The 21826-nt window shown below is 49.3% G+C and overlaps 4 protein-coding genes across 4 annotated transcripts; all 4 read left to right on the forward strand.

Annotated features, from left to right (window-relative positions):
* The first annotated feature begins 339 nt into the window (after positions 1-339).
* Positions 340-3503, forward strand: PAQR7 (progestin and adipoQ receptor family member 7). Its single transcript, XM_065744766.1, has 3 exons — positions 340-395; positions 1258-1316; positions 2232-3503. Exon 3 carries the CDS (start codon positions 2269-2271, stop codon positions 3292-3294), a length of 1026 nt encoding a protein of 341 aa, XP_065600838.1. The 5' UTR covers positions 340-395; positions 1258-1316; positions 2232-2268; the 3' UTR covers positions 3295-3503.
* A 3706-nt stretch (positions 3504-7209) lies between these two features.
* Positions 7210-8946, forward strand: GJA9 (gap junction protein alpha 9). The gene has a single exon (XM_065744516.1). The coding sequence runs from the start codon at positions 7210-7212 to the stop codon at positions 8749-8751; it is 1542 nt and encodes a 513-aa protein (XP_065600588.1). The 3' UTR covers positions 8752-8946.
* Positions 8947-10899: 1953 nt separating this feature from the next.
* Positions 10900-13657, forward strand: MYCBP (MYC binding protein). Its single transcript, XM_065744471.1, has 5 exons — positions 10900-10991; positions 11128-11200; positions 12528-12576; positions 12899-13028; positions 13562-13657. The coding sequence occupies exons 1-5, from the start codon at positions 10977-10979 to the stop codon at positions 13604-13606; spliced, it is 312 nt and encodes a 103-aa protein (XP_065600543.1). The 5' UTR covers positions 10900-10976; the 3' UTR covers positions 13607-13657.
* A 606-nt stretch (positions 13658-14263) lies between these two features.
* RRAGC (Ras related GTP binding C) lies at positions 14264-21497 on the forward strand. The gene is made up of 7 exons (XM_065744521.1): positions 14264-14530; positions 16365-16568; positions 17221-17420; positions 18208-18322; positions 18536-18678; positions 19818-19966; positions 20940-21497. The coding sequence occupies exons 1-7, from the start codon at positions 14264-14266 to the stop codon at positions 21089-21091; spliced, it is 1230 nt and encodes a 409-aa protein (XP_065600593.1). The 3' UTR covers positions 21092-21497.
* Positions 21498-21826: the final 329 nt, after the last annotated feature.

The following is a 21826-nucleotide window of genomic DNA, read 5'->3' on the forward strand; positions in this document are numbered from 1 at the left end:
ACAATCCCCCCGTCCCTGCTGGCTGCCCCTCTCCTGATGGAGCCCAGGATACCCTTTGCTTTCCGAGCTGCAGGAGCACCCTGCTGGCTCACGTGAAGTCTTTCATCCACCAGGACCCCCCAAGTGCTGCTCTCAAGGACTGCTCCTTCTTATCAATACCTGGGATTCCTCCGACCCAAATGCAAAACCTCGCGCTTCACCCGGGTCCATCTGCGAGCGAGATGGGAGTAAGGGAGAGGGGAGAAATGAGAGTAAATGAGAGGATGCAACGAACGAGGCTTTCCGATGGGCGGAGACCGAGGGCCGCGCTGTCCCCTCCGCACCCCCGCGGGGCGGGGCGGGCCCGGCGCCGCGGAGGCTCCGTCGGAACCGGCGCTCCGGGGCGAGCTCCGCAGGTGCGGGAGGGGAAGGGGGAAGGGGAGGGCCCGGGGTTGGGATGGAGCTCCGGGGGGAGCTGGGAGGGGGGGGCCGTGCCGAGCTGAGCCGAGGAGCTGGGCTGGATTGATGGCGGAGAGCGGTTGTGGCTGCGGTTGCATCCCTGAACGGGATCCGGTGGGTGGGAGGATGCTGCTGGGTCAAGGAAAGCTCCGCAGGAAATAAAAGGGGTTAGAGGCAGCGTTGGTGACATTTCCCGGGTGTGTGGAGGCTGTTTTTTGGAGCTCAGGCCGGGTTAGTGGCTGCTGGCAGTGTGTGAACCTTGCTCTGCTCAATAGCCAACGCTGCTTCAGGTTTCACAGCCAGGAAGAGCTTTGTAGATTAAGTCCCGCTCCGACAAGTTTCTAAGAGCCTGTACCGTGCCCCGTGCAGGGCTGCTCTGGGCACAGATTTCATCTGGCTTCACCCCAGCAGCTCCGGGGGACGACCTACAGCAGAATTGTCGGGGTCCGGAGCCGGAGCTGAGCCATCTCCCCACTCACGGACACAGGGCGAGAGCTCCGTGCAACACCAGGGCTTTGTTTTGGAAAGATTTGGTCGGATCAGCCTCACCCAGGCACTGTTCCGCTTTTGCCGGCATCTCCCTGGCAGCCCTGCGGCTGTTTCAGATCAGCAGCTCCGCGAGCAGGGGACGTTCACAAAGTTGGCTTTCCCCGGGCGCCCTGCCCGTGTCACAGGAGGTCGAGCAAGGACAAGGGTCGCCCTGTGCCAGTGGCTGCTCTTGGTGCAGTGTCTCGGTCACCGGGCAAGGTGGGGAAAGAGCATTTAACAGGGAAGCCAAGCAGCAAACAGCCAATTTTTGTCTGCATTTCTACTCCTCAGCTTCAGGCAGGGGTGAGTTCTGCACCTCTGTGCTCCATTTGGATGAGGAAGTTCTAGAGGTGGGTTTTTTTTCTGTTCTTGCTGCTGTTGTTTCTTGTTTCTAATTCCAGTCCCATCCCCTCCCCCTCCTATTTCCAAACTTTGAAGGGCTTTTCCTGGCTGAGCCACACTTAAAATGACCGAACTTGGCAGGAGCTGAGGCTTGAAGCAGCACCGGAGCTGGGTTGGTTTCTTCCAAACTTGTCTGAGCAAGAGTGGGTAACGAGTGGGGTGGGGGATCACCTCGAGCAAGTTCTGCTCTGTTCAGTCCTTAAAAGTGCTGTGAAGAGGCAGAACAAACTGGCGAGGCTGCCTTTATCTCGGTAGGGACAGCAGCTGCAAAAATGTAAATAGGGGAAGCTTGCTCATAGAGATTACTCTGCTGGACATCAGTGATGCAACCGGACAAACTCACTCAGGCTGCACTGCCTTTGTGTGAAGCCACATGGAAAATGTGGAGCTGGGAAACGACGGTGAGAACTCAGCCCAGCTCACTCACATGTCCCCATTCTGATGCCGCAGTTATTTGTGCTCTCAGTGGTGATGGACAGCTGCTCATGGGACATTGCTCCTCACTGCTTGAGAGCACAAATGCAAGCAAGGGAAAGCTGGGGCTGCTGCTGGAGGGGGATGTTGTTAGAACATCCTGAACTGCAGGGAGGGGGTGAACTGAACTTAACTAGGAGCCAGTGTGTCCTGGAGGGTTAATTACAGTGTTAATTAGTGTACCTCTCTGCTCTTCCCTACATGCAAGCATCCCTTCCATTCCATCATGTCGCAGTGTTGGGGTGATTCTGTTATTTCAGCTGTGATGAGGCCGCTCCTTAGTCAGGGAGGGAGGGGAGGGAAAAAATAAAACTAAACACGCCTTCAAGACAGCTTCTTTGCTGAAGTCATTATGAAAGCCCACAGCAGAGCTGTCTTTTCATCTCCAGGTGCTTTCGAGCAGTGGAGCTGCAGTGTGGCTGTGCCATGGCAGAGAAGCTCAGCCGCCTCTTCATCAGCATGCGCCAGGTCCCGCAGCTGCTGGCCCCACTGCCCACCACTGTCAGCAGCTCAGAGGTGCCGAGGGTTTTCTGGAAGCCCTACATCCACACCGGTTACCGCCCGGTGCACCAGACCTGGCGCTATTACTTCTCCACGCTCTTCCAGCAACACAACGAAGCCATCAACGTGTGGACCCACCTGGTGGCCACGCTCATCCTGCTGCTGCGCTTCCAGCAGCTCTCCCAGAGGGTGGATTTTGGGCAGGACCCGCACTCCCAGCCGCTCCTCATCATCATCACGGCATCCATCACCTACCTGACGTTCAGCACGCTCGCTCACCTGCTGCAGGCCAAGTCCGAGTTCTGGCACTACAGCTTCTTCTTCATGGACTACGTTGGGGTGGCCATCTACCAGTACGGCAGTGCGCTGGTGCACTACTACTATGCCATCGAGCCCAGCTGGCATGAGAGGATCCGGGCTTTCTTCATGCCCACAGCCGCGCTGCTGGCTTGGCTGTCGTGTGCAGGCTCGTGCTATGCCAAGTACCACTACCACCAGTCAGCGTGGCTGCTGAGCAGGCTGTGCCAGGAGGTGCCCTCGGGCCTGGCCTACCTGCTGGACATCAGCCCCATCGTGCACCGCATCTGCACCGCATCGTCTGCGGGGCACACAGACCCGGCCCTGCTGTATCACAAGTGCCAAGTGCTGTTCTTTCTCATCGGTGCCTTTTTTTTTTCCCATCCTTACCCGGAGAAGTTGCTCCCTGGGAAATGTTACTTCTTTGGGCAGAGCCATCAGATCTTCCACGTCTGCCTGGTGCTCTGCACGCTGGCGCAGATCGAGGCTGTGGTGCTGGACTACGAGTCCAGGCGGCACATCTACTCCTTGCTGCAGGGTGACCTGGCACAACACTTCTCTGCCCTGTGCCTCTTCACCGTGACCTGCTCTGTGCTCACAGCTGCATACATGGCACGGAAGGTGAGGGACAAGCTGAGCTTCAAAGAAGACTGAGAGCTGGGGTGGAGCTGGGGAGATCTTAAGAGAGGAGGAAGGAAGCGCTTTGCAAACTGCCACTTGGCTCTGCTTTATCCAGGGAGGAAGAATAAGAGCTGCTCATCATTAATTCAGAATGAATCCCATCTTATTCTTCAAGTAGTGCACTGGTTTAATTCCGATGTCTGAATAAACAAGTAGGACAGTGTGGCAGTGTGGTGCAGCCTGGTCTCTGCTGAGCCCTGTGTGGTTCATCTCGGGGGTCCCCACAGCCGTCCCCTCCTCCCCACCTCAGCAGCAGCAGTGGGGACAGCACCCAGCCCTGGGTGCCCTGAGCATGGCCCCTCCAGCCTTACCCTGCTTGTATCCCTGTGTCCCCAGGAAGGCTGTGGGGAGCAGCGTGCTGTGGTGCAGGTGAACAATGAGCACTGCTCCCATGCCTTGGCCAGTGATGTTATCTTGGTTGCTTTTGGTGAAGCCATGCTGCTTTTCCCAATCCCCTGCTTCCCTTGGTTGGTAGTAGTTTCCAGGAGGATTCACTCCATTGCTTTCCTGGGGTCTGACATAGATCTGGTGGAGGCTGAGCTCTGCACCCCCTACAAAACAGAGAGGCACTGCCTCAATGGGGTGAAGCACAGCACCTGGACCTGAGAAGCACAGAGCAGCTGCAGAGCCACAACTGCTGCCCTCCTGCTCTGGCACAGCTGCTGCTGCTCAGTGCCAACTGCCTTTTGTTTGAAGATGCTGAGGTACAGCAGGTTGGGTATTTCTTGGCCATAGGAATGAGATTTAAATGTCACCACCTTTCATCTACAAAATTCACACGTCAGGAAGTCCTGAACGTTACTGAGCTGTCTCTCACCATGAAGCAGCTCAGCATGAAGGGTTGGGTGCCCTGCTGCCTTACAAGGAGCTCTTTGCAAGGGAGTGAGGAATAAAGGACATGAAATTCCAGGTAGACATGTCACACACTGTCTGAGCTTAAAAACAACCGATGACCAAAACCCACCTTAACCCTTCAGTATAATGCCAGGGCATCCTCAGAAATAGTGCTTGGGAAAGCAGACCCAGCAGTCTGCACCTCCTGGTTTGCATGGCTATCACAGAAAATAGCAGTTGATTCCTGGAAGGTAAATAACTCCCAATGATGGTACTCCGCAAGGAGATAGTATAGGGGATGGTATATTTTAAGTAGTTCTATATAAACAGCATACAGATAATACAAAAGAGAAGATGGCTCACCTTTATGATGACAAGGCTCGCAGGGGACTCCACATGGGATGGATCTCCAAGAAGAGAACCTTCCCTGGTGGTGGTCAGCCCTTAAATGGGGTTTGGGAGAGGTGGAACCAGGCTCCACCCCTTCCACTCACACAGGTATATCACCTTCACCTGTACCCCCATGGCTGACTCGGTGCTCACCTCAGGTGACCGATCAGTGGTTCAGGCCGTGATTCAGCAGTTCCCATACAATTCCACACAGCAGTGCTGAGAATGGTGGAGTGCCAGCAGTGTTTCTCTACACAGCACTCTGCCATCTGCCCCCTAACACAGCACCTCTGCATTTTGCAATCGTGGACGATACTGAATAGTGTGATCGTCCAAATTTGTCAGTATTGCAGTTCATCCTTTGTGACCCTGAAGTAACCATGGAAACTGAACCATGGGAGTGAGTGTGTGCTATGCTGAGAGCCCGCAGCACGTCGCTGATGTCTGTGCTCTCCTTATCCAGTTGGTTGTTGTGGGTCAGACAGATTGAGCAGGAAATAAAAATCAATTCTGTACATAAAGTGCATATTGCTGATGAGTAGGAACGAAAAGGTCCTGGGAGAATATTTCCCCAATCAAAGGAATTTGATGGAAGTTTGACTCCGAGCTAAGAAAGCCCTGTTTAGTAGTTGGATAAAGCTTGGAGGGTATTTGCAGCAAATCCAACTACACTAGAAAGCAGTGCTCTGTCCTCCTGGCACTGCTCAGTGCTGAGTGTTGGTGTGACAGCCTGTGTGAACAGTCATAACTGCAAGGTACCTGCACCAAAGCACAGAGCAGCACGTCGCTGCTGTGAAGTTGTCACTGGATGCTTCTAATGCTTCCTCTGACTCTTGAGATTTTCAAACAGAGCTTCGGCACCTCTGTAGAGGTGGGGAGGTGTCTGTGGACTGCTTAGGTGGATGAAGATCCCTCTGTAGCAGCAGCAGGAGGATGCCCCAGAGCCTCTGCAAGTGCTTACCAGGGATCACTGGTGGCACAGCCGGAGCAATCGAGTGCTTCCCCACGCTGCCACCGAGCTGTGAAATCAGACGTGACCTATTGACTGACCCTCAGACTGAAATGAAAAGGTATTGATGAGCTCTTCAGAGCTGTTGTAGAGGAAGTGTATTCATCCTACACAGGACACTCGCATTGGCGATGCACTTCAGCAGGGCACTGATCAGAGAAACCTAAAGGAGCATTACAGTGCCATATTTCAGCCTCACGTCGGGCTGCTCGTGGACCTGGCCGTCCCTGCCACGTCTCTGCCTGCACAGGGAAGCTCTGACACAGCAGGTGTCCCTCTTTCCTTTGGAAGGAGCAGCTGAGGTTAAAAGAGAGCGTAACTGGAAGGAAGCTCGAGCTGTGCGTTTTTCATTTCTAGCCTTTATTTCAATGTGATTTCCCTCCCCCCCCCCCTCTGTAAATGTTAATTTGGTCACTTAAACTGTGCTCAGAGCTGGAGCAGACAGACCAACAAATTGATTTTCTCCTCCCTCCGTCCCCAGCAAATATAAATTCAAATGTGCAGAGCCTGCACTCCCCCAGCTGCACCGGTGGTGACATAATACCGTTCATAACACAAAATCAGCGCACACGGATGGAAGATGTCAGGGGTTGTCACTTGTCACTGGATACCATAGAGCTTAATTGTACACGTTTTTTGTAAAGAAAGGTATGTTTGACTTTTAATGTGCTGTTTCTTTTAATTTGTTTATCTTCTCTGATGTCTAATACCTATTTGTCTGCCAATGTGAAAGCGCATTTTCGTGTTTAATAGCGGTCTTAGCGTAACACTTCCTCTGTAGTCAGCGGTATTGCAGCCACAACAATTTAACATCCATCCACCTGATTAATATTCTTGTTCTACAGTGTGAAAACTAATTACATTTGAACTGGAAACTCTGTGGTAAATGACCTACATCCTAAAAAAACCAGACGATTCTGTTTCTAATGTCTTCTGAACAGAGTAAAGTTATATCTACAAGCAGATCAGACACATCAAGCAGAGGGGATTGGACTGGCGATGGGGATGGATTTATTTCTTTAGCATTGACATCCACAAACAAAAAGCAGCTGGTTGCTCTCAATCATATGCTTAAGAATACTTTTAAAAACGTATCACTGCAGTTTTTATTGTGCTTTATTTCCTCCCGGGATCCTAAGTGCAACCAGGTTTCACAGCAGAACGTTAACTGGACAGAACCATCGCTTGAGCTGCAACACAGAGCTCACAACATCGAAAATGTGGGCCAGGAGGTATTACTCTGTTTGTCTGCAAATAATAAATCAAACCTCACCACCTTCTCGGGGATCCTAAGATAAACATACCACTCTCACAGTGGGATCTATTGGATGATGGGGAAGCTGATCTCAGGATGCCAGGTGAGGCAGGCAGTGTATTTTCCACTGTCTCAGACGCACAGGGTGTGCTGCGTACCTCAGTTACATCCTTGTTCGGGTGTCCTTTAATGATAAATCAGACTCAGGTGGACGATGCATTTCTTTGTCTTGCAGCTGAGAAGTAATAATGCTTACAATGCCAACGAGGAGTGTCATGTTGCAACTGATGCTATGGGATGGTGTCATTTTTTTGGTAATGAGTTAAGGAAGGGCTGCAGCTTTCACAATATGTGATGCTTGTTCTGTCATGTGTTCTAGTGTTAAGATGGCACGATAGCCATGGGAGACTGGAATTTCCTTGGAGGCATTTTGGAGGAGGTCCACATCCACTCCACTATTATTGGGAAGATTTGGCTAACCATCCTCTTCGTGTTCCGAATGCTCGTCCTCGGAGTGGCCACCGAGGACGTCTGGAATGATGAACAGTCAGAATTTATTTGCAATACTGAGCAACCTGGCTGTAGGAACGTGTGCTATGATGAGGCCTTTCCCATCTCTCTCATAAGATACTGGGTCTTGCAAGTTATCTTTGTGTCTTCCCCTTCTTTGGTGTATATGGGTCACGCCTTATACAGACTAAGAGCCTTAGAGAAAGAGAGACAGAAGAAGAAAGCTCAGGTGAGAGTGGAACTTGAAAGCACTGAATTAGAAATGACAGAATATCGGAAAAGGCTGGAGAGGGAACTCCGGCAGCTGGACCAAAGGAAGCTGAACAAAGCACCCCTGCGAGGTTCATTGCTCTGCACTTACGTGATACATATTTTCACGAGATCTGCAGTGGAAGTTGGTTTTATGATTGGGCAGTATCTGCTTTATGGCTTTCGCTTGGATCCCCTTTATAAATGTCAGAGAGATCCATGTCCAAACGTAGTCGACTGCTTCGTATCACGACCAACAGAAAAGACAGTGTTCATACTATTCATGCAGTCCATAGCGACTGTGTCATTGCTTCTAAATGTCTTGGAAATCATCCACCTCGGATTCCGAAAAATTAAAATAGGTCTCTGTGGGCAGGAGGAAAACAAGGACGACCGTGGCAATTTCTACACAAACAAAGCAAAGAAATACTCTGTGATACCCCGCTCTTCTTTGGGAATATCTGCAACTCCTCAAAAAACTCTCCCTTCCGTGCTTAGCGGTTATGCCTTTTTAATGGAAAAGCAAACTGACACTGCCATCTACCCGGTCTTAAACTCTCCTCTCATGTTCCAGTCTGTTCAACATAACCACACAGAAAACAGAGGCAATTACACCCACCACAATCAGGAGAACAAATTGCTGAAGAAAAGGCCAGCTACAAATGCTGTAGCTGGTCAGAGTCAGAACGCTAGCACGCATTGCAGTCAAGGTCTGCTCGGCAGGCCTGGGACTGAAAGGAGTAGTTCCCAGAAAGAAGCTGATCAGAAACACTTCCTTGCTGGTACTCAGAATGCGGATACCACTTCAAGAAGCTTTGCTGAGATGCTGTCGCAGCCCCCTCTGCAGCCTTTCCCTGTTGCCAGCCTCAGAAGACAACACGGGATCGTCTCCTCCTGGACCTGCTCCGCAGCGGCCGAGAGCGCCGGGTCCTCCACAAATTCCCTCCCAAAGAGCAGCAGCAGGAGACGGAGCAGCCTCAGCACGAGCCAAGGCCAACTGCCCCCCAAAGCCGACACCCGGCACCCCAGTCGCCCCAACACCCCTGACTCGGTGGGGGAGGCCAGCACTGGCTCCAAGCAGAGCCGGGGATGTGGCAGCCCTCAGCCACTGCCCTTGTCCGGGCGCCTGTCGCTGTCGAGCAGTGCGAGCAGTCGGAGGGCCCCCACCGACCTGCAGATATAGCACGGCTGCCCGAGCAGTGTGCTCAGATAACTGCTGGACTTTGTGATAGAAGCAGAGCAGCTAGGAGCAGCTTCCTCATTCAGCTTTAACCAACTCCTCTGCAGAGCTTAAGATAGAAGTTGTGCAGCCCTTTGCTTTTAGCTGAGTAACTTTTGAATCTTCTGCTTTCTTCGCTGGTGATGGAACGATGGCTTAAACCTCTCTTGCCAAGCTTCTGCATTAACCCCCCAGCTGAAAAGGAAAACGTACATCATATAAATCCACATACAAATCCACACAGGAGGAGGAGTCAGGATTAGAATTATAACAGGTAACACATAAGCCGGATAAAAGTAGAAGACAAAATTACAGTCTAAAAATGTATTTTATGAAGACCAGTAAATGAAATCAGGTGAAAGAAGGCACTGAGAGAAAATCATCATCAATAAATAACATTTCTTAACCTAAGAATTCAAACACACAGCTGATGGCTGTTAGAAAGAAAAACATCAAATACATTCTGCAGTTCAAACTGTTGAATATGAAATGAACGAAGTGTTCGATCCACAGCACTGATTTAACTCCACAATACACATCATCTTCAGCATTATCACCGCTGTCTCCTCCAGCAGAGGAACCAGAGGATTGCAGTCATAGGGGTTGGAGATCTGTAGGGTGGGCTATGAGAAAGAACAGGAGCCAGGAAACCAGAACAGAAACCAGAACAGTGCTTTTGCTCGCAGCCATTTGGCCGCATCCACATGAAGTGTGGGCATCATTAAAAGCATCCTCTGTACATTTTCCTCCAGCAGCTGTTGTTTCCATCTCTGTTCTCATTCTGTGTGCATTCCCAGCTCAGTGTAACTCTGTGGATGCTGCAGGCTCTGACACCACGGACACATAACGGGTACCGGTGCCATTTTGCTCATTCTACATTGAATTCCTATGGTGTCTGTGAGCCATACCTCGTGCTGGCACACGTTTCATATTTGACACCTCAATAATAAAACAAGCACGTGTTCACTGCGTGAAGGGGAGAAAGACAGCACTGTGTGTGGCACGCAGTACTCCTCTACCAGCTCGAGAGCCTGGCAGATGAGGAAGGACGCCGAATGGCGGGTGCGGGGTGGCGGGTGTGGGGCTGGGGGCGGCTGCTTTCCTTGTGGTTATGTCCTTGAGGTTCACTAAGACCAAGTGCCGGGTCCTGCACTTTGGCCACAATAACCCCATGCAATGCTATAGGCTTGGGGCAGAATGGCTTGAAGACTGTAGAAAGGAAAAGGACCTGGGGGTGTTGGTTGATGCTCGGCTTAACATGAGCCGGCAGTGTGCCCAGGTGGCCAAGAAGGCCAACGGCATCCTGGCCTGGATTAGAAATAGTGCAGCCAGCAGGAGCAGGGAGCTGATCATCCCCCTGTACTCAGCTCTCGAGTACTGTGTTCAGTTTTGGGCCCCTCGCTACAAGAAGGACATTGAGGCCCTGGAGCGTGTTCAGAGAAGGGCAACAAAACTGGTGAGGGGTCTGGAGCACAAGTCTTATGAGGAGTGGCTGAGGGAGCTGGGATTGTTTAGTCTGGAGAAGAGGAGGCTCAGAGGAGACCTTATTGCACTCTACCACTTCCTGAAGGGGGGTTGTGAGGAGGAGGTGGGCCTCTTCTCCCTGATAAATAACGACAGGATGAGAGGGAATGGCCACAAGTTGCGCCGGGGAAGATTTAGATTAGACCTGAGGAAACATTTTTTTCTCTGAAAGAGTGGTCAGGCACTGGGATGGCCTGCCTAGGGAGGTGGGTGAGGCACCATCCCTAGCGCTGCTCAAGAAGCGTTTAGATGAGGTGCTAAAGGATTTGATTTAGTAGTTGGGTAGGGATAGTGATAGGAGGATGGTTGGACTAGATGATCTTGTAGGTCCTTTCCAACCTTATGAACCTATGAACCTATTTAGTAGTTCAGTGGGTAGGGATGGTGATAGGAGGATGGTTGGACTAGATGATCTTGTAGGTCCTTTCCAACCTATGAACCTATGGGGCACTGAACCACGGCTCTCACGTCCAACACTGGGAGGAGGGGGGAGGGCACCGCACATGCGCAGATCACCGGCATCCGGAAGGCCTCCCCGGCCAATCAGCGTCCGAGTCGAGAGCGAGGCAGGGGGCGGGATTTCCGGCCCCGTCGCCATGGCAGCGGTAGGAAGCCGGGGCGTCATAAAGGAAGCAGGCGCGGGCGGTGCGGGTGCTGCGGGGTAGATGGCGCACCACAAGGTAGGCGCTGCGGGGCCGATACGGGCGGCGGGGCCCTCCCGGTGCTTCCCTTCGGCGGCGGGGCGGGGCCCGCTCCGAGCCGCCTTCGTAGGTAGGGGTGCGCCGGCGCTCTGACCGTGTGGGCGTCCTCCTTCAGGCCGCGGACTCGAAGCGGGAGCAGTTTCGGCGCTACCTGGAGAAGTCGGGGGTGCTGGACACGCTCACCAAGGGTAAGGCGGCCCGGGGGCCCGTAGGAGCGGGATCTGAGGGCTGGGTGGTGTGGGGGCTCTGCACACCCGTGGCTCTGCTCGGGTGTGGGATGGGAAGCTGGGGTGCTCCTCTTGGAAGGCACTGTGTGGGGTTTGGGAGCTCATGGGGTTTGTGGAAGTGGCTGTGTCTCTCAGGGTGAAATCGTGCCTCATCTGGAGTATTGTGTCCAGTTCGGGGTGTGAAAAAGACAGGGATCTCCTAGAGAGAGTCCAGCAGAGGGCCATGAGGGTGATAAAGGGTGTGGAGCATCTATTATGAGGAAAGGCTGAGCGACCTGGGTCTGTTCAGCCTTGAGAGAAGACTGAGAGGGAAACAGATCCATGACTGTAAATATCTAAAGTGCATGAGGCAAAGGGACGAGGCTGGACTCTTCTCAGCAATGGGGCAAAGGGAAATGGCCACAAACTGAAGCATAGGAAGTTCCACGTGTGTGTAAGAACTTCTTCACAGTGCAGGTGATAGTGCACTGGCACAGCTGCACAGAGTTTCCCTCTCTGGAGATATTCAAGACCCACCTGTGCAATCTGGGCTAGAAAGCTGCTTTGGCAGGGCTGTTGGATTTGATCTCTAGAGGTCCCTTCCAGCCCCTGTGATTCAAACTCAGCACACTTTTCCTCTTCTTACAGCTTACTGCCCTTTAGATTATCCATATGTGTTCTCAAGTGCCTCCCAAAAGCATGCTAATACTCCTGCTTGGTAAAGCACACAGCTTACAGAGTGCAGCAGCTGTATGGTGCAGGGGGTGGGCTCTGTGCTGAGCCTTCCCCAGGTGTGTTGGGGCCCTTTGATTTCCTGTAGGTGTGGCTGTGCTATTGCAGTGCACAGCATCCTGTGGGTCAGCAAAACAAATGTTCCTAGCTCTGTGGCAACCTAATTTTGTTTCTAACTTAGGTTAAAAAAACTTAACTGTGCAATCAATGTGGCTCAAACTGGGAGGAAGGCAGTTAAGCTCCCTGCAAGTAGTACTTGAGAGGCATTTATAAAAGCAAATGTTTGGAAGTGTGTGCCCCTGCACTCATTTGCACTCATTTTGTGTTCTGTACTTAAATAGTCAGATCCTGTGGTTAGAGGATCAAAAATGTCTCTTCTGCCCAACTGTTGAAGTGTGGGGTGGTGTATTTCCTCCCGTGCAGCTCTGTCCTAATGAAGGGTATATGTGAGGATTTTCTGAAGTGGAAGAGCACACTGTAAGCATGGCACACAGTGTTCATGTATTCTGGCTGTTGCATGTGTTTTAAAAACTATTTGCATGGATGTCTTAAAATGTTTTATATTTTGTATTTGCAGTGTTAGTAGCCTTATATGAAGAGCCAGAGAAACCAAGTAGTGCACTGGAGTATCCTTTTTGTCCTCTGTAGGTTGTTTCTTGCTGCTATAAGCAGTCTCCTCTGGTTATTTTTTTTTTTTTACTGTCTGGCTACCAAAAGAAAAGGGGTTGGTGTAGCAAAATGTGAGTAGCTGCCCTGTATGTACTGGTGTCTTTCTGTAGAATAAACCAGTGAACTTGGAAAGCTTTCTTATTTTTCCAACTTCATCCTGTAGGACAAAAGCGTGGGAGTAACTTGAGTGATAAATGCTGCTCTGGTCATGTTTATTGCGGCACAAATTCTAAGTTTCTCTTTGTCTATCTGATGAAATACTTAACATCTAAATATCAGCTTTCTGAAGCATCACCTGGGAGCTTCAGCTCCTGAGAGTCCAGAAGTAGAGGCACTTCGCCTGGAAGTGGCGGAGATGAAAGAAAAATATGAAGCTGTGTTGGAAGAAAACAAAAAGCTGAAAGCCAAAGTAAAAGTCTATTTAGTATTCCTAAGTACTTCTGTATTTGACAGGAAGATTACTTGGACACTTATAATACAGCAACTTCCCCTAGAATAACTGATAAATGCTGTTATGTTGTTCAGCCTTGTGGCTGAGGGATATCCCATTCCTTACAGAGCTGTGCATAGCTTCTGATGGGAAACTTTGCATCCTGGAGTATTGTTTCTGATAATGACAGACTCTTTTTGTTTAAAGTGTATGTATGAAGGCAAATTGGGGAGCTCCATCTCATCGTTCGGTCCCACCTGTTTCTGATCTTATGATTCCATAACAGCTCTGAAATGGAGGGTGGGGGGAGGGTAATACATTACAAAGGCTGAATGCAGGAGGTAAACTTGTGTTGGCTCTTGAGCCCTGGGAGAGGTCTGTGGCAGGGTTTTACCAGGGGGAGGACCCTCTTACCTGTGTGGGATATAATTTGTGCTGCAACCATAGCAACTCTGGTGCTCCTGTGTCTCAGGGTGTCACATCTAACTCAGTTCCTCTCTTTGAATCCACAGCTGGCTCAGTATGAACCACCTCAAGAAGAGAAGCGTGATGAATAACAGTTTCTCCCATCGTACCTTGACTTAATAAAGGGCTTCCTGAGAACTGCAGTGCTGCCTCTTCTGTGTGAGTGCTGCGTGTCTCTGTGGGTGAAAGAAAAAAGAACTAGAGTGAGTGTGTGACTGTTTTCTGTGGTGGTTCACCTCATCTCTGTGCTGGAGCTGGAAGAGGGAATAAGGTGATGTGAATTTAAAAGCAAAACAGCCCTCACCAGGCTTTCAGCTCTGCTGCTGGAGGGAAGCTGGGGGGTGGGCAGGGGCTGAGTGCGTGGGGCAGATGAATGAGCGGAGGGGGGGGGGCTGGGCAGTGCTCAATCTTCACGTCGCAGCTGTTGGGTTTCCGGAGCCCTCCGTCACGTGTGGAACGGCTTAACGGCCGCTTCTTGAAGCAGGGCTCGCCCCGCCTCGCCGTGCAACTGCTGCCCGTGGGGAGCGCGGGCCCACGCGCGCAGGTGCCCGCGGGAGGGTGGGGACGCCACGCCCCGCCCCCGCCACTCACGTGCGCCCGCGCACTCATGTGACCCCCATCCGCCTGACCGGAGCGCCGCACGGCGCCGCCTCCCGCGTCCAATCAGCGACGCGCGGTTCTCTGCCAACCAATAGGAGCCGCGAGGGGCGGGGCTCTGCGGCGCAGGCGGAGGGCCGGGCCGGGCCGACATGGCGCTGCAGTTCGGCGGGGCGAGTGCGGCGGGCGCGGCGGAGGAGCCGGCGCTGGTGGGGGGCAGCTTCGGGACGGCGGACTCGTTCCCCAAAGACTTCGGTTACGGAGAGGAGGAGGAGGAGGCGGAGCTGGAAGGCGGCCCGGGGCCTGGCGGAGCCGGAGGCGGCGCGGGCGGGCCCGGGGGAGGCGCGGGCGGGGCGGACTCGAAACCGCGGATTCTGCTGATGGGGCTGCGGCGCAGCGGGAAGTCCTCCATCCAGAAGGTGAGGGGCGGCTGCACCCCCATTTCCCCTCCCCCGGCCCGGCCGATATCGCTGGGCGTTGGGCGGCCGCATCCTCCGGCTGGCGTTGAGGTGCGGTGCCGTGAGCTCCCGCAGCCCCAGGAGGACGAGAACGGGGTGCGGGAGTTGGCGGCCCCGCCGGTGGGTTTTAATGAGCCGAAGAGGACCGCTCTCCTTTGCCCGCAGCCTTTCCAGTGATTTGTCACTGTTTGGGCCTGGTGCCCCCGCGCTGTGTGTGCCAACGCGGTGTTTGCTCTGAAATTTATTTGTTTCTTTTCCTAATTCGTCGGCGATGCAAATAGCAGCTGTCACGGACACAGTTATTGCATTATTCGCAGTCGAAATTTGTTAAACTTAGAAGTTAAGGAGCATCAGCAACCCCAGGCGCCTGCTGGGAAGTTGCTGAGACCACTGGGTGGTGAAAAGTGCAAAAGGGATGCTTAGAAACACAGAGCTGTAGTGAAGAAGCTCAGCACCTCGTAGCACTTTCCAGGCATGCCTGCTGTGCTTGTGTTTGCCCAGTGTTGCTTACCCGGTGTCAGAGCTAGCTGTGCGCTTCCAGATGGATTCTACCACAGCCTTTTCCTTTGCTTTATCCAAGTGGTGTAAAGCCAGAAGGAGTGGGGGTAGATGCTACGTGGCAGAAATGGGATTTGGTCCAGGCTGAGTCCTGGTCGGTCTGAGGCAGCACACTGTGTTGGGAGGGAGGGTGAGCTCATTGCTTTTCAGAGACTCATCTGCTTTGACCTTTGCTCACAATTTCTGTCCTGTTCTTTGTGGGAGATGCTGAGCTCCAGAGGAGTGCTGATTTCCAGAGTGCTTTACAACTGTTCTTCAAATCCCATGGAGCTTTTAGTCCTTGCAGCAGAGCCAGAACCTACCTAAAACTGTTCTCACTTTTCCATACAAACATCCCGCTGTTTAAAACCTCGTTCAGGTCCTGATTTCCTCATGCTTTTGCCTTGAGGAAGTGCATTTCTTTCCCCTTATTCTTAAAAGTCGAGTCTGATGTACTGCTTTGGAGCTCAGTGAGTGCTGTGCTGCTGCCCAGCTGCTTGTCTTGCAGGTGGGCAGAGACTGTGGCTTGTGGTCTCTTTAGGGGCTGAATTCTGTAACTGAAACATCTGAATGTCCTGTTTGCCCAGGAAAGGGCTGAAGTCCCAGTGGGGCTTTCTGAGTACAGCAAGAATAATATATTTCATCACCACTAAGTGGGTTACCAGCCAGCATGGGAGCTGCCAGTGTTCCTGTAGGGTACTTGAAGGGAGAAGGTCAACAAAGGTAGATCAGCTGCTCACAGAAAGCAACAGCTTAGCTATTCCAGTCCCTGGAAGGGAGATGTTATTTTTATACTTTTATTGCACCTCTGGAGCAGTCCAATTCTGTTGGGTCATAATGCTGAGCACCAGACTAAAGCAATTTGCTTAGGACTGGGAACCAGCAGCTCTTAAACAGTTCTTAAGAGCTTGCAGTTGCTCCATTAACACGGTGGCTTTCTACCTGATGTGGTCTGGCTAATAGAGGAAGATGTGAAGAAACTGTGTTAGAAAATACCCAGGATGTCCTTGTCTTTAGGCAGTGACATTACTGACACTTGTAAGAAGGATGGGCTGCATGTTAGTGCTCAGTTCTGGTTGGCAGTCAGTTATGTGCTTGGCTGATGTAGGAAGCTGTGCATCAAGAGGAACAACTGAAGTAACTGTTTGAAAAGCCTTTAGAATGGATAAACCTGTTTGTTAGAAGCTCCGTGGCTTGAATCTCATGATCTCTTTCACTGAGATGAAGTGAAGACTGTTATCTGTGTTCTTTTTAACAGGTGGTGTTTCACAAAATGTCTCCGAATGAGACTCTGTTTTTGGAAAGCACCAACAAGATCTACAAGGACGATATCTCTAACAGTTCATTTGTGAATTTCCAAATCTGGGATTTTCCTGGACAGATGGACTTTTTTGATCCGACATTTGATTATGAGATGATCTTCAGAGGAACAGGTGCTCTAATATATGTTATTGATGCTCAGGTAAATACAAATCCCTAAGAATTATGAAGAAGTTTCCTTTTGCTTTGTGAGAAGAATGATCGGGAGTATATTTTAAGATTGTGAAAGATTCATTATGTCTGGAGGGAGTTGTGTTGGCAATTGCTTTTAGTTTTGTGAATTGATTATGTGGAACAGATACCCCCAGAGGAGACGGTGGGAAGTGGCAAGTACTCTGAGCTTACCTTTTTCTCACGAGCAGTGAGAATCTGATCTGCTAGATGATCTCAATTTCCCAATTATCTCTTTCCTCTGCTTTTGAATGCTGTGAAGTTCATGTAGTGCCCTCGATGTCAAGGGAATGGCCCTGTTAGGTTTCTGGTAGCCTCTAGTGAACTTAGGAATTGCACCGATGGAGAGTACGTGGTTGTTGGGACCGCCTTGGAGATGACTGCTGCACTGTGCTGGGAGTTGAAGCATATCCACCTTTTGCTGTGAAGCCTAGTTTTGTCTAACTGAGCCTTGCGTAGCTAATGAAACAGAATCTAAGCTGCGTGGATTTCTGATTCTCCAAGGTATTCTCTCCTACCAAACTTCTGTTTAATTACAGAAGTGAAATGAAGTTTTTGTGCTGAATGGAGTAGTTATTGAAGATAAAGCCTTTTCATTCATTCCTGCCAAAACTTGTTCACAGGATGACTATATGGAAGCTTTAACAAGACTCCACATCACTGTTTCAAAGGCCTACAAAGTCAACCCAGAAATGAACTTTGAAGTTTTTATTCATAAAGTGGATGGTTTATCAGATGACCATAAAATAGAAACTCAGAGGGACATTCATCAGAGAGCTAATGATGACCTCACAGACGCTGGGCTTGAAAAACTTCACCTTAGGTGGGTTATGTATTCTTGCAAATGTGATCCTGCTGTTGCTTGTATGCATACAGACTAATGGCTTTGACATGTAGTTGTGGAATGGAATTAGGTCGTGTTAATTTCTTAAAACTACAGAATGCTCTGCTGAGTCTTGCCCTATCTGCCTTACTTCAGTCAGGTAGCTAGCCATCAGATTCCATCAGACTTGTTCATAAGCTCATATTCATAATCTGTGATCCTCCTGCCTCGCTTTCATTCTGTGTATGAGGCTGAAATTGTGCAGGTGACCTGGAGAGGTGGGCAGGGAGCGTGTCTGCTGGCACTGCCTGCTGCTGGCTTCAGCACAACTGGTTTGTGAAGCTTAGGCTTGTCTTTGAGGTTTGGCCTGCTTTTTAGGGCACCTTCTTCTGACCCCTGTAAAACAAGATGTCATTTTTTTTCTCTTTTTACTGCTGTTTTGATCCTCGTGGAGCCTGTAAACATGGCCACTATCTCAGTTTTAGTGTGACAAAGTAGAAGGTCAGGAAAAGGACTCTCTGAAACCTAGTTAAACGGTTATCTCCTTTGCCTTAGGTGTTCTGGTAGGCTAAGTGTATTGTGAAAGCATTTGCACAATTTTCCCTCTCTGTTCTCACATCTCCTGCAGATGAGGAGAGCGTGTAGCATTCACTGCTGTCTCTCATAAGTGAGCTTCTTGAAAGAGTGGTTACAGATATTGGTGATAAAGCATCTCTGTTAACTCGTCAGGCTTGAGTGTTAGCAAAACTCATGGATCCCTTCTCTTTTCTTCCTCCCTTTATCTCAGCTTTTACTTGACCAGCATCTACGACCACTCAATATTTGAAGCCTTCAGTAAAGTGGTACAGAAGCTCATTCCACAGCTGCCAACACTGGAAAATCTACTAAATATCTTTATATCGGTGAGTGCTGGTCTTACAGAATCCTAAGTGAAATATGTGGAACAGTAAAGCAATTCCTTCTACTCAGATATTGTATACACGGCTCTAAATTTTGATTCTGTTTTAAGCCTCTGAATTGGTTGTTTAAAATGCTTCATGCTGTTAAGAATGTAAATACATATCAGTTTTACTTGAATGTAAACATTCATCCATATTCTTTTTTTTTTCCCAAAGAATTCAGGCATTGAAAAAGCTTTTCTCTTCGATGTAGTCAGCAAAATCTACATTGCAACAGACAGTTCCCCTGTGGACATGCAGTCGTATGAGTTGTGCTGTGACATGATTGACGTAGTGATAGATGTTTCCTGTATATATGGGTAAGTGATGAGTACTCTTAGGATGAAAGTCCTTAAAAGCTGTAGGGCTTTAGAGTGCAGACTGCACAGGTGCTGCTTGCTGCACCATCTTGCAGTGTGCTGTCAGTTGCTCTGTGGAGCACATTTGTTCTGTGAGCAACTGGAGTAAAGCCAAACGATTTGGGTTAAGTTTGTAATCAGTTTTTTTTCCCCCTCTGCTCGTGTTTGTGGGAACCCATTTGACAAGTGTTTAGTGTAACATATGAGTTTTGCTGTGTCTTGTTTGGTGTGGTCACCCTGGCCTTGCTGGCTGTAAGGTTTGTCTTATTGCTCTGTTAGCTGCAGTTTGTTGTTATATGGCATCAATTCTGAACAGTCCATGGCAGGAGTTTATTGTCTAATGCTCCCATTAAAGTGAGCACTGTGAATCTGCCTGAAGGTTCTGTCCCTGCTGCAGCTCCTTGTGCTCCTATGAGACTTGCCTTAAGTAGTTACGAGATGAGCTCATAGAAATATGTAGAATATGTGACCTCATAGATGCTACAGTCTACATATTTCTTACTTTTAACTTCTTTACGAGCTGCTTCAAGTGACTGAACAGGACAGTACTTGGGTCGGAATCTTGCTGTGATGTATTTTATCAGTGTCTCATGCAGTAGAAGGATGCAGTGCTGAGATGTAACTTTGTTTTTATGGGTTTTGCCTTAGAATCTTCAAACCAGTCACTGGTTACCTTACTGTGGCACTGGGAACTGTGAGATAGTGTGTAGTACTGACTCTTTGGTTTGGAGGTATACTGTGTTACGAGCCCTGTGCATCCCTAGGAAAACTATTGACTAAATTACTGCAGTTGGTAGTTTGTATCCAAGGGATGCATGCTAATAGCTTGCTGGTAACTGTATTCAGTTAATGTAGGCAGGATGGAGCAGAGACTTTTCTTCTGTTTAGGTCTGGCTTTCCTGCAATGTTGAGGAAACTTGAGTAAGAGCATTCCCACCACTTAAATTTGCACTTAAGTGCTGTGCTGAAAGCTCTTCACTTGCTTGCCATCCAGTGTGAACATTATTCTTGCTGCCTTTCACAGGCATCAAGGGTTTGCTCTGGAGTTACTGAAGTGTGCCTTACTAAGTTGTGCCTTGGATTAACTCATTCTTCCTTAGGTTAAAAGAAGATGGCACTGGAAGTGCTTATGATAAAGAGTCAATGGCAATTATCAAGCTCAATAACACGACGGTCCTGTACTTAAAGGAAGTCACAAAGTTTCTGGCATTAGTTTGCATTCTTAGAGAAGAAAGTTTTGAGCGCAAAGGTGAGAGCTTCCCCCGTTTGCATGGCTTTTATCTAATGATTTTTATCAACTATGAGTTATTAATAAGGCTTTGCAAGTCACCTGACTTCCATATAATTACATTTAATTTCTTTTCCAGGAGGAATTTTCTCCCTTCCTAGAAATAAAGAGATCTTATTTTTGTTCTTGTGAATCATCACCTTAATTGATGTCCTCCTGTTGAAATTACTTGTTTAGTTAATGAGGCCTTTGTCATTACCATATGCTACAGTGCTGTCAGTTATTGTGTTCTGCTTGGCAGGGCACCGTGTTGTGATAACCATATTCTCCATTTCCATATCCACCAGTTGACAGTGGTGGGCTAGAAAAGTACATGGTAGGAATGTAGGGCAGTATTTAATGTATTGCAGGCTTAACCAACTGTAGAGTTGCTTGGAACTGTGGGAGACAGTTGGTATGAATGGTCTTATATGTTATGGGATAGAAATGAAATTGTAAGCTCTGATTTTTAAAGTATCAGGCTTGAATGATGTCGATGCTTACCTTGGCATCTATGGGCTGTTCAAAAGGTGATGTATTTTTCTAACTGCACTGAATTTGGTCTCAGAAGTTTTACTCAGCACGGTTAGGACTCCATCAAAGTGGAAGATGATGTTAAAGTGATGGTCAAACTGTACTATCATGTTTAACTGTTCCATGTGTAAAATCTCTTTTGGGTAGGTAGAGCCTTGAGTTGTCCCCTTATCTTCTCTTTAATTAAAGTACAAACCTTGCATTCCAAATGAGCACCTTGCTTCTGTAAACTGAGACAATCCAAATTCTGGCATTAGTAAAACTTGACTGTTAGATCCCACGAATCCAAATTCATACTAAAGCAAGCATCAAAATGGCTGTATATTAAACGAAACATGCATTGATTTTGAAGTTCTGTTGACTACACAAGCATGCCAAGCTGAGTGGTTTTTCCTTTCCCCCTCTCTTCCTTTTTTGACAGGTCTGATAGACTACAATTTCCATTGCTTCCGCAAAGCCATTCATGAGGTCTTTGAGGTAGGTGTTGCCTCCCACAGAATCTGCAACCATCAAGCCAGCACCTCCAGTCTGAAAGCAGTGACTCACAATGGCACGCCTAGGAATGCAGTCTAGAGGAATCCTAAAGACATTGGATAGACTTGTCAGCTCTTCAATCCAAAGCTTTGTGGAACAAGAGAAAAGTAGTCTGAAAGCCTGCAGTGCGTTTCACAGGAGAAGAGCAGCCTTAAAGTGTGGCACCACAGCTTATAACTCGTGTCGGACAGCTGAAACTACTGTAAAAATACTTTGAGGCCAGTGGTGTTAGAGATGTCAGCTTGAAACCACCTCTATCGTGAGCGCAGTGGTATTTCAGTTTGGAGTCCTAATCTGACAGTCTGATTATGACTGATTGCCCCAGTCTAAACTTAAAAATGGTTGAGCTGATTTTAATGTGAAGCACCGATCTGTCGCTCAACCTTTTTTCTTTCTGAGTCGTTTGGTTGGATATCCAGGTTTGTTTAAGTTTAACCTTTTGTCATGCAAAGATGTTGGCACTGTTAGTACTGAGGCTTGTGAAACCCATGCTTTTTGTTGTGTGAGGCTGGTCTCAGGTCAGTCCGGGAAGTTCTCTCTCTCCATAGTTTGCTCGGAGTATCCTTGGGATCCATGCTTGTGCAGTGGATGCAAGGCAGAGCTCTGTTCTCTCAATTCTCTGCTTGGAGAACTGAGCTGTGGTTTCATTTGAAGAGATGATGATGCCTTGCCTTCAGCTGACCCCTCAGTGTGCCCCCTTTGACGGAAGGACAGCGCTAAAATCGGAAATAAATCACCCGTCCTCTTATGCAAAAACGTGGCTGTCATAAATCT

Source organism: Cyrtonyx montezumae, unplaced genomic scaffold (assembly GCF_038088225.1).
Source record: "Cyrtonyx montezumae isolate F1298 unplaced genomic scaffold, pur_monq_1.0 scaffold_31, whole genome shotgun sequence".
Taxonomy (NCBI): Eukaryota; Metazoa; Chordata; class Aves; order Galliformes; family Odontophoridae; genus Cyrtonyx; species Cyrtonyx montezumae.

Excerpts from the sequence above, each read along its gene's own strand:
- PAQR7 (XM_065744766.1), top strand. The coding sequence starts at position 2,269 with ATGGCAGAGAAGCTCAGCCGCCTCTTCATCAGCATGCGCCAGGTCCCG.
- MYCBP (XM_065744471.1), top strand. Across the intron at positions 11,201-12,527 it reads GCTGGACACGCTCACCAAGG|TGTTAGTAGCCTTATATGAA; the intron begins GTAAGGCGGCCC and ends TTGTATTTGCAG. Across the intron at positions 12,577-12,898 it reads AAACCAAGTAGTGCACTGGA|CTTTCTGAAGCATCACCTGG; the intron begins GTATCCTTTTTG and ends TCTAAATATCAG.
- RRAGC (XM_065744521.1), top strand. The coding sequence starts at position 14,264 with ATGGCGCTGCAGTTCGGCGGGGCGAGTGCGGCGGGCGCGGCGGAGGAG. Across the intron at positions 16,569-17,220 it reads TATATGTTATTGATGCTCAG|GATGACTATATGGAAGCTTT; the intron begins GTAAATACAAAT and ends ACTTGTTCACAG. Across the intron at positions 17,421-18,207 it reads CTTGAAAAACTTCACCTTAG|CTTTTACTTGACCAGCATCT; the intron begins GTGGGTTATGTA and ends CCTTTATCTCAG.
- GJA9 (XM_065744516.1), top strand. The coding sequence starts at position 7,210 with ATGGGAGACTGGAATTTCCTTGGAGGCATTTTGGAGGAGGTCCACATC.